Source organism: Lycorma delicatula, chromosome 1, assembly GCF_047948215.1.
Source record: "Lycorma delicatula isolate Av1 chromosome 1, ASM4794821v1, whole genome shotgun sequence".
Lineage (NCBI taxonomy): Eukaryota > Metazoa > Arthropoda > Insecta > Hemiptera > Fulgoridae > Lycorma > Lycorma delicatula.
The window spans coordinates 30,983,907-30,996,245 of record NC_134455.1 but is presented as its reverse complement, the minus strand read 5'-3'; the positions used below and the strand labels follow the sequence as shown (position 1 = coordinate 30,996,245).

Sequence of the window (12,339 nt, the reverse complement as noted above, 5' to 3'; positions counted from 1 at the left end):
AAACAGAGAGATACACTATGGGTTTTTAGTCTGTGTCGGCATTATAATATTATCGACACGTTCTCACGTAAAATCTGTTTGCTTAATGAATCCTATACTGCGTAGCTTTGAAGCCAACTGATAACATGAACGCAGTAATAATATTCAATCGCATACTCGTAGTGTCTCTCACCCGACTACGGTTACTGAACATGACCATCGAATTGTTATTGACGGAAACCGGAGTACAATCAGTGAATTAATGAAAGAATATATGTTCGTTGTTAGACCTTTCATTACACATTTAAATAAAGATAAATTTTATTTTAAATAAGTAACAAAAATAATTCTTAAACAAAATTTTTTAACTATTTTTATGGTGTGGTTTCATGTAGATTGTTATTGTAAGTTATGTACGTAAAATAATTATTTAATACTTTTAACTTTTCAGACTCCAAAAACTGAAATAAAACTTTTTCCAAATACTCTAAAAATTAACGTTCATAACTTTATGCTGAAACTCAATAGTAATACAAAGCAGAAAACTTTTGCGATAAATTGTTCAGTAAAAAACAAATATCACGTCCTTTGGTTTCAAATGGCAGTAAGCAGTTATTATTTAAAGTTAGTAAATTTTTCGTGAAACTCACTTTAAATCAAATTCGTAATTTTGAAGTAAATTTTAGGTCTATAACAGTAGTCAAAAATTTTAATCTGATTTTGGATAGTACGATGTGTTATATTACTATGTAAATTTATATATAGTATTTTGTTTCCTGATATTTTATTTTCTAAAAAGAACCCGAAACCAATTAACAGTTTACCTGTTCAAGTTAAGTCAGCTACTAGAAAACGTTGCCCGTCACCGAACTCATTTATTTCATAAAACGTAAATTAGAACCTTTAATTTTGCCTCATACTCTTTGAATTCAAGACTCTTTACGACCTAACTGAGGCAATTAAAAATGTTGAAACATAAAAACCAATTTTACAAAGTCTTCCAGGGAATTAAAAAGAATAAATGATAGTGATTCTGGTGAAGAATTAAGGGGAAGAATGTCCAGTACAGTAGTAAATTATCTTATTCTTACATAGTAAATTACCTTAGATATTTAAAAAGTTATCGATCTTTCATTCTCAGAAAAAAAGTTTTTTCTTAAAATATGAAGCATTTCAGAATGAAAATAATTATCAGCCTATATCTGTATAAGATAAAACTGATGAAAATAAGTTCGGTTAAATCATGAGCCCAGTGGCGTAGCTAGGTTCTCGGAGGCCTCGGTGCAGAAGGTCCAAATGGGGCCCCAAACTGCAATAGACAAATGATAATTCAGGAGTTCTAAATCTAATTTATATTGTATAGTAATATATTGCAAATTAGATTTAACCATTAAATAATTATGCATACGTAATACTTGATTTAACAAATCTGAAGAACAATGATATCAAATAATGAGGAGATGTTAAGTTTGATTTAAATTTTATTTGTGTAAAACGTTAGGTACTCACTTATACTTACAGTAAGATAAATAGGATTAGAACAGGTGTTATGTAGGACTTAAGGTCTTACCAAACTAAAATAATAATAGGCTTTTTAAAATTAAAATAATTTGGTCATGCGTAGATATATTAATTAAACTTTTAATAAAATTAAAATAGCTAAATGTTATTTAAATACGTTTCTAGTAGGCAATATGTAGTAAATATGAAGCAATTTTCAAATGACAATTTAAAATTAAAAAAAAACAAAGACTAACATTTAACAAAGCTTAAAGTCCAAATCTTCCTGATATCAGGAAACTAAATTATTGACACAACTGAAAAAAACATTGATTAAACTTGAGATTTGAACATTTTCTTTCTTGGTTTCATGTCGGCAAAGATATCAACGACTTCATCAGCTGTAATCTGTCGTGGCTCTTTATTGTCTATTGACAAAAGAACGAAATCACTTAGGCGATTTTGAGTCTTACAATTTCTAAGGGAGTTTTTGATCAGTTTTAATTTAGAAAATGATCTTTCAGCTTTGGCCATTGTAACAGGAACAGTTATGCACATACAGCAAGCAGTATATACATCTGGTTAACTAGAAAATAAAGAAAAGATCCGAAACCGTTGAGCCGACTCGTCATGTCGGACGTACTGCCGGTAGGTGGGGAGGCTCATTAGAGCCACAAGGACACTCCCCTGGGCTGATTAATACTTGATTATTGAAGCTGAGCTGGCCCACTTACCCACCGGATTGTTCTAGTGGTGAACCCGTCTTTCCAAATCAGCCGATTTGGAAGTCGAGAGTTCCATCGTTCAAGTCCTAGTAAAGGCAGTTTTATAAGGCATTTTTATACGGATTCCGGTGTTCTTTGTTGGTTGGGTTTCAATTAACCACCCATCTCAGAAATGGTCGAACTGTGACTGTACAAGACTCCACTTCATTTATACTCATACATATGATCCTTATTCATCCTCTGAAGTAATAGCTGAACGGTCCGGAGTCTAAACAGGAAAAAGAGAGAGAGACGAGAGCAGAAGAACAAAAAAAAGCCTGGATGTCAAACCTAGATTGAACATAGAATGTTCGATCAAAAGAAGATTAGCAAGCTGTTTCATATCAATCGTGTTTTTTATCTTTATCTAAGGAACTTCTGACAGATAATATTTGCGCTGTAAACAAAGGTGTTATGTCGTCAGAAAAGGTTTATGCAAATTTTCCAGCTCCTTTTTTCAGTTGATCATCAGAAGAAGAAACGAAAACGAAGGGATGAATTAACTTATATGCGTCTATTACTAACTTCATGCCATGAACCGGTTGTCAAGTTGCGAGTAAATAGCATCAATCGTGGGATAATATATTTAACCGTCTTTGCGGTCCGACAAGGATATTGAGATACTAACAAATAAAAATTTATTATCAATACAATTTATTAAATAAAAACAAAATAAATAATATAAATATTAATAATGATAATACATAGACATAACATATAATATCTATAGTATTATATAAAGAGGAAGAGGGTTTTTGGTTGTTCGAAATAAACAAAAAAATACATTCAATCGCAACCAAATTTTTACCCATGTTTCTTGGCATAACTAAGAAGGTTTTTAGATACATTTCATCTCGAAAAATCTCTAAATTTAACACACACACACGAGTATATGCAGTAGTTAAGATTTGCCGGTTGAAACATAAAATTTATTGAATTGAATTAATGAGCTGTGAACTGAATGACTTGAATCAATCGATTAAATAATATTACGAAAATAATAGAATTAAATTTACGTTAAATAAAATAATATTAAATAGATCTGAAGAATCTCTGTTTAAAAATAATGGGCTTCCAGTGGTAACTGCGCATGAGACTAGACTGTTGAGGTATGCGAATATCTCATGCGAGACGAGACCAATCATCACCATCAACTGGTAACAGACAGGGTGTCCCTAGGGCTCTGTTTTGGGAGGTGCAATAGGGTGCTCTTATAATATCTCTGCAAACAATCGTCCTATTTTCAAAATACAAACGGGGCATTTATTGATAGGTTGAAAGCTAACTTTTGCATGCATCAAATACACCCTGATCTAACAAATCACGGTTGTTATCTAAAAATGAAACATTATTTATTAAAACGTGTAAATAATAAATAATCCGTTACGGTGCTGCACTTCACATTCGGATCGCTAGCTGACGAGTCGCTAAATTTCATGCTTCTTTCTTACAGCAAGCCGCTCCCAAGATATTTTTCAGTAGAAATATTTTCAATATAGGTCTTATTGAAATTGATGTCAACTTATCGCGAGTGATTCATAATCAACGCGAAGCAAACACTACTGAAAATAAATTGAAGAAAATTTATATACACGTTATTTTTACGGTGTAACTGCACATAAAGAAAGGATTTTTTTTAATTCCGAGTTTAAAGGAGCAAAATGGAGTAACAATGAAATTTATTATTATATTTTTTAATTTCTCAGTAATAAAAGAAGATATCAGCTTGGGTTTTGGGTGTGTATTTTCATGTGAATATCTAAAAACAAGTTTCTAGATTTTTCCCGAGTTTCAAGGGTTAAAATGGTTTTTTAATTTTTTTTTAACCCTGCTAATATTTTAATTTCTCGGTAACAAATAATGAAATCAACCTGATTTTTTGTGAGTGTAACCTTCATGTGAATAAACCAATTTATAGATTTTTGAAATTCGATCTCTGAAGGGGGTGAAGAAAGGTAAAAAAATCTTGAACAATGATTATATAATTTCCCAATCACGACTATACTAAACTATATATATATATATATATGTATTCAGTAGATTTGGGCTCAAAAACACTCTTCAGATAAATATTTAATTACCATTTTCGGGGTTTTATTCCGATTTTTTGAAGGGGTGTCTTGATACGGCGCTGTGGCTCAACCAACACAACTACTTCCATCGTTACTCTATGTGTAACTGGTTGCACTTGCCTGCGGTTACTTAACTAAAAAACCTAGAATAATACGTTTGACCGCTACGGGAAACGCAAGTAAGCTGTGATGCGCAGGCGAAGCTGCGGCAGGGAGCTAGTAATAAAATAAAAAGGACAAGAATTGTTTATTCATTTAGCGGTTTTTTTTACAACCGTTACAGCCATTTCCCGTATCCTTCTTTCCAAGCTTTCCTGTCCTGGATCTCTTCCTCCAACAAACCACGCTCCTCCCAAACTTGACGAGGCTATCTGTCTGGAACCATCCTGAAAAAATGGCCATAACATAGTACGGGTCTAACTGTACATTCTCTATCAAAGATGATGTGACCTTCATAATTTCTCTTACTCTATCACTTCTGACCGTATCCATCAGTGTAACTTAGCAACATCTCTTCCTGTTCATCATCTCTACGGTCGTCAGTCTCTGTTTCATCGTTTCATGTTGAGTCCGTAGCTCATATCCATACGCCACACTACTTTCAACTAAAATTGTAAAAATATTATTTATATTTTTTATTGAGATAGAGTTATTCCACAAAACTGAATGCAACCTTCTTACAACTCCCTTCCATTTTAAAATCTTATTCGTAATATCCGCAGTATCTCTTCCATCAGATGTTAATGATATCCCATGATATTTCAATTCATCAGAATGGTTCACGGTTCCTAACGACGTTTCTAAATCCTCTTCCTTTCCTCCGATCACTATGTACCATGTCTTTTTTACATTAATTCTCAGTTCGCACAATTCTTGTATTCAGTAATTAAGCTCTCCAACATATACAAAATATCATCCTTATCCTCTGCCAAAATAACCTGATCATCAGCAAACAGTAGATTGTGAATATAGTTCTCCTCCATCAGAACTCCCATTTGACCACATTTACGAGTTCAATATTTCAGCGCCTTCTGCAAATAATCTTAAATAACGTTGGCGAAATACAACACCTCTGCCGTAGATTTATTTAAAGACAGTTAAATTATAAAAACCAGAAACATCCAATTTAATAATAACGTTTAATAATGACCACTAATATTAATACCTAATATTGCATTAACAACAAGATTACACTAAAAAATCAAGAGTTCATGTAATTCAATTTCTGTAAATATTATTACTTTTACTGTTTACCATAGAACTGCAGTACACTTTATTAATGACTAGAATATTGTCACTTTCACTACTCTTTACCAATGATTCACAGAACAACTTCCTACATTCACTCACTGTCCATAATAGAATGCTTGTGACATACTCTTCACTCGTTATTACCACATGCTTACTGATATCGCTGTCACCGCAACCGCGTCTAGGGCTTGAGAAACTATTTTGTCATCGCTTTTTATCACGACTACGCCGAACATGGCCTTGCAGAACTACTGACTATCTCCGCTGGTTCCTGGCAGAATTTATAATATCCCCTGGTCTGCAGGACCAGTATCTGATTCATCCCTTAAGTGTTTAAGCGTAATAATTTTCCTCGTCCGCGCCCTTACGTTTTCCCATAAATTCTTATCCGGATCCGGTAACCCTTCTGGTCGAACAGCAGCTTTTGGAGTTGTCATTGTCTGTATCACAAAGAACAGATCGTTAAACGGACCTGTTAGTCTGATAAAAGGATCCTTTTAGTTCCTTCTAGACTCTTCTTTTATTATTACTTCCTCATTCTTTCTTCTTAATTGGAAGAAATCCGTTTACCTGGGTCGTTATACTGATGCTGTTACAATATTTTCATCTTAAAACTTGATTTTGGGTCAGTCAGACTTTGATCTTTACAAAGCTCATCATCTAAGTGACTTTTCACCTTAGTTACTCTTTGTTTGAAAACTGAGTCGACATTCCCCATTTTTAGCAGATTCTGGAAGCCTCTTCAACTAATAAATCGAAAGATCCTAAAAGATCATTTATCTCTAAAAAAACATTACACAAAAGGTTATAGGCGGCATATATATCTAAAGTTTCTGCTAGTAGTAATTATGAAGCAATATTTGTGTTTTCTACAATTTTACACTGAATTATCAACAGTAAAACAAATCTGAAGGATTCGATTGCATTATAAAAAATAAAGCTTTCAGAACGTCAGTGAATCTTTCTTTAAGAGCATGCACAGCATCGTACCTTCCTGCCCATCGAGTAGGATTAAGTACTTTCATAGCAGCAATTGATGTTGATTCCGAAGAAGCTCTCAAATTTTCCCACCGTACAATACTAAGTTCAAAACTGCTATAGATATTTTGAAGAGTTTCAAAGAATTTCCCTACTTTACAATTGACCTCTACTGCATCTTTAAGGACTAAATTTAAGTAGTGGCTAGCACAACGGACAAAAATAAGCGTGGAGTGTGATTTGCTTTATTCTGGGTTAAACCCCATTGTTCTCTCCATTCATTACAACGGCTCAATCAAATCCTTGACCTCGGCATTTCGTTATATCTAAACCTTTTTCCTCACCACGGTACCAATAGGTCCTCCTGGCAAAACAAACACAGAGGACGGAGATTTTGTCAGAACTCGTCTTATCGATTTCAAATTAATCGCCCATGTCTCTTTATCTCCGTCAGCAGCATTATAATAGATACTAAATTTACTCCGTTGCGGAGAGTCCTCGTCATCCTCCATTAGAGAAGAAACATTCCTGGTAACATCTTTCGCCTTATAGCGTAGCACACTGGTATTATCCCCATCAGATCTCTGTGTACGAGCCCGATCTGTAAAAAAGCACTTATCTCAATCTTCCTCCGCGAGAGTCTTGACCTGCTTTACTCTATTCATAGACCAGGACGACCACCTGCATGAGTTGATCCAGCAATTCCCCATCTGTCAATTTTAGTACCAGTTTTAGTATCAGCATTCACCTATTTCTGCAGATCCGTCTGCGTGGCCTGGGTAACCGCATGTAAGGACGGAAACACCTCTGACAGCTGTTTTAAGCCACTGCACATTCCGGTCAGCTCTTTCTCGTGTTCATAAACGTACTTCGCCAATCCCGAACCGTAATGTTGTTTTAGGGTCAAAATTGCTAGTCCTAGTCGGTTTATGAGCTCCTTTAGCTCCTCAACGAACTCTTCTTCTGACAACACTTTCCTTATACGTGTCTTGCCTTTCACTTCGGTCACCTTCCTTTGCGGAGCACCAGGGGCCCCGGAAGTACTGTATTTCCCCTCCTCCATGGGAATCAACCAATGTCAAAACCAATAATTTTTCCTGTATTACTCACCTAATTCCGAATAATTTGACACCCTACGACCCGAAGTTTGGGGTTTTAAAAAGGGGGTAGGGTTTTTTAGGGGTAGGTAATTTGTATAACCCCAAAAAATTGATAAAAATATTGGGGACGGGAGTCCAAAAAATCTTTTGGGGGGTCCAAAAATGTCTCCTCGAAAAAAGGATTCATAAACATTAAGGGGCAGGAAGAGGGTCAGGGAGTTCGGAAGGACCCGGGACGCAAAGATCCCAGGGGGGGATCGAAGGGAGTTATAATGGAAAAAGGAATCCCCTAGTAAATCCTCATGTAAATTTCAGTAGTGTACTTAAAATAGCGAAAAATTCCAAGTCGTTGTGTACGTCTTCTGGTAGAAACGTAGCAGTCCTGTTGATCCTCGTCTATTCGACTTAGAAAAATTCTCGTATAACCTCAGTTCTTCTTTTCTTGCCTTTTTTAAAACCACTTTGATATGTATGCTTCATTCCAAAAATATAAAAATCAGTTACTGTCAATAAACAATTCACAAATAACAAGTTACAGTTCATTTCATGTGCTTCAGCATTAACAAATATTAACTGACACTACTGACAGACTTGTACGGACTTGAACAGAGTAGCGCCTCTATGAGGTGGTAGGCGTGGAAGCCAGAGCCGGCAGCAGCGCCTGCGCATCGTGGTCGGGCAACAAGATCAGCTGACTTCTGAGTGCGTAAACATACAGTCGATGCGGCGGACGCTCAACCACTGACCCCACCAATATATTCTTAGTTTTTTTCGGAATAATTCTCTCACATGCAACTGCAGCAATAATAAGGAATAACCTTAATTAAATATTCGGTTGAGGTGTAATTTTACACACGACCTTTTTACAACGGGATATCTTCAAAATCTTTTTGAACAGGAACCCTATCTTTATTGGGTGTCCTCATTCGGAGCCGCTGACTTCGGGGGCCTCGGTGCAGTGAACCAGTTGCACCAGCCTAGCTCCACCCCTCTGCATGGGCCTGCAAAATATAAAGTTTAACCTACCAGGCGGAATGACTAATTTATAAAGAATTTTCATAAAATTTTCCGTTTCAAAGGAACGGCTTGATATCTTTCATAGACAGACGATGAAGAAGAGAGAAGGTGAGAGAAAGTTCTCAGTTCACCATTTCCAGTTTTTCTCAGAGGTACGCATTTACTATTTCATTGTTTACTCCATCTTAAATCCTTTCTCTCAGACTTCTCGTACTACTATACAGCATGATCCATTTCTCAGTAAATTATTAAATATTTAACTACATCGGTTTTCGATAAACTTATTTTTTCAGCGTTTCCTCCCTCGAAATTACAAAAAAAAAACTTTTTAAATATAAAAAGTACAGAAACATACTGGAATTGACTCATCGCGGCATTCATCGTTCAGTGATGTCTGGGATCCCCGGAGATAATGCTGATGATATTTCTAATAGAGTAATATAATTTTTGGCACTGACTGAGCCTTTCACAATCAGTAAAAACACATTGTTTCCTTTTGAACTAATTTAAATTTAACTTATTAATTCAATATAACTAGATTATTAAATCCAGTACAGAGTGACTGGGTTTTCTGTTCGCACTGCTTTATAACAACACAATTTTTATTACAATAGAATTTGTTATCGACATTTATATTTAACAAGGAATACATAACATAATATGAAAATTTCAAAAAAATACCAATCGCTCTCCTGTTTATTTATTATTGTCCGGTAACTGATAAATACGTAGATCTGATATCTACAATGAATTCCTGTTGCGGAATTAGCCCAGTTCTATTAGAATAACATACAAGTTCAAAAAAAATAAATATATATAACACTCACTCTTTTACGTACATTATTAATAAAATCAATTAATTAAACTTAAGTTTCCACTTTTCAGTAGGACTTCTTTTTACTACCATTCAATAGACATTTCTTTAGACAAAGAATACATAATTCAGTGATAAGACACCGAAAATTCTTTGAATCTATTTTTTCCTTTTTTTACAACAATTTAATATTTCATTAGTCATCCGTCACTTTTAAAAATAAGTACACCAGTAACCATTTTCTACATAACAATTTAATTAAATTTGGTCTATATAATTTCCAACAAGCACACATCCCTGCAATTTTTTTTTTGTGAAACAATTTTTATTTTTAAAGGAAAAGATTTATTAAAGTCACTTTTACTAGTGTATAATAATAATAACAATAATACTCCATATACGGTTTCGTATATTTCAGCTCTTTTACGTTTCATTTAAAATAAATTATTAAATATGTAGACGACGTTGTCAATGCACCAGAAAATGAAAAGAATATTATTTGTTAATATAAGAGATTAAAATACTACCAAAAATGTATACTACACCACTAAAATGATACGATGAATTTAGATATTTTGATTAGTTTTATATAATTACTCTTTAAGTAGTAGAAGGAAGAATCCTAAACAAGATGCAGCATTTTTTATCATCTTTTTGATAATAGATAAATTGATTAAAAAATAAAAATCAACCTTAAAGTTTTGTAACTTTGCACCTAATGTTACTAATCGGATAAAATATTTTTTCATAAAAAGATTCCATCTGTTTATAAGAATCTATGTCTGATGAAATGTGTAAAACAATAGTACAAAATAAAAGAATGTTATATCCCCGCTTTCCGGTGAATGTTTTCAAAATCTCTTCGGAGTTACTTTTATTACATTTTTTTGTAAACTCAAACTGATTGAAGATAACAGAAAAGCGTAGACGTATAGATGAATTTTAAGTAATTAATTAAGATAATTTGTAGACAATCGGTTAAATTTCAAGATCAAGGTTATCGACCAAAAATCTTAAATGATGGGCTGTTCTGCTTTACAAACACTAATAATTTATTTTTTTAAAGGAAAATAAACATTTTCTTTCCACAGGGTGACAGTGGTGGACCTCTACATGTTGTCAATGGAACACGATATGATATTGTAGGTCAGTAAAAATAAGATAATTTTACTAAAATAACTACTTTAAAACTATTAACTTAATTATATTTTTTGTTGAAAAAAATGCTTTCGGAATTATGTTACAGTTTTTTTTTTTCAGCTTGGTACCGTCATTTATTCATATAATCTTCCATCGTAAATCAACACCTTCTTGATCAGTTCCAAACCTATGAACCGTACTGTATTTAATGTGTTGTTTTTAGTGCTTTTTTTGACTGCATTACCACTTTTTCATTTATTTTCAATATCTTTAAATTTTAATTTATATTTTCGGACACATCCCGTAAGAAAATCGAAATAATCTTTTTAATTATTTCGTCTTCAATAAATTTTGTAAATAACAAAATAATTATTATTGTCAATACGTTATTGATTTTGCGTTCGTGTTATTAGCAAAATTCAACTTAATAAGAATTAAGTAAAATAAACTAATGTTAGTAATGAAAAATCCCTCATCTGTTTTACGTCTCAATCCCTCTTATTTTACGTCCCTTTCTTCTCAGTTTACGTAATCTATTTCTGTTTTTTTCCCTTCCTACGTTTTTTTGCTTTCTAAACATATAAAACACATGTTATATTAAAGTTCTGCAGATTAAATTTTGTATTCATAGGTTAAGTTTTGTTTAGTACTAACTCATTTTTTAGCTAATTACATCAAAGCGGACTCCTTATATAATTTACTAAAGAAATATGTAAATTTTATTTTATTTTCGTTTTAACGGACGTTAGCTTTTTTATAAAATGGAACGACATAAAAATCAAACACATGTGGAAGTTTAGGTACTTAGCTATTGGATTTTCTGAAATAACGACTTGATTTTATAACTGATCATGTAATTTTAATCTATATGCTATTACATAAACACAAAGGTTTGTTTGTTTATCCGGAGTAATCCCAAGAAATATTACACCGATGAAAATTTCCCTACACTTTTTTTTCAAAAATTACTCCTTGTAGAATGTTATAGGCTAATTAGAAATTAACCATCCGCTAAAATTTCGCCTCTTATACCCTTTGATGACCCTTCGTGATAATAAAATATAGATAAGAAATAAAGTTTGATTCTGAGAAAACCTTTTATCACACATCCATAAAATTTGAAATTTTTAATTCACATGATCAGAAGAGTACGAGTTGAAAAGATTTTTAATTCCCTTAACCATCTCGGATCTACCGATTTCTTCCCGTAAAATATTAAAATATGGAAATATTCAGATTATTTTTCAAAATCCATTCTTTCTTTAGAAAAGAATTACATTTAAAATTTAAATTTTATTTGAATTTAAATTTAATTTTTTTTTCTTTAGAATGACCTTTAGAAGTTCAAATCTCTTGCTGGTCTCTACTCTCCGAGCACCCGAAATTACTAAAAATTTGAAGTATTACAATATCTGAACTGCTCTCTATGAAAAAATATTCTACCTCCAAACACAAAGATTAAGCATCATATAATTGAAAGAAGAGTTTCATGCCTTCTTTTCCCTAAACAATTCATTTAACTCGCCTCCTCGACTAACAAAAATTTAAATATTCAAACGTTTACTTTTAAAATGTTTTCTACCTTCTAAAATGATTTAAATAACATATTATCTAGATGTACACTCTTCATTGCTCTCCAAAGGGGTCCCCATTAATTCAAAATTAAAAGCTCTATAAATCCAACACCTTCTTTTTCATATGTGTTTCTTGATTGCCAGTAAAAT

General features: G+C 33.1%; 1 protein-coding gene across 1 annotated transcript in view; it reads left to right on the top strand.

Annotated features, from left to right (window-relative positions):
• LOC142318071 (trypsin-like) overlaps window positions 1–12,339 on the top strand; it is a 78,611-nt gene that overhangs the window by 60,594 nt on the left and 5,678 nt on the right. The window contains exon 6 of the mRNA XM_075354593.1: window positions 10,567–10,621. Within this exon, the coding sequence (XP_075210708.1) occupies window positions 10,567–10,621 (55 nt within the window). The remainder of the gene's footprint in view (window positions 1–10,566; window positions 10,622–12,339) is intronic.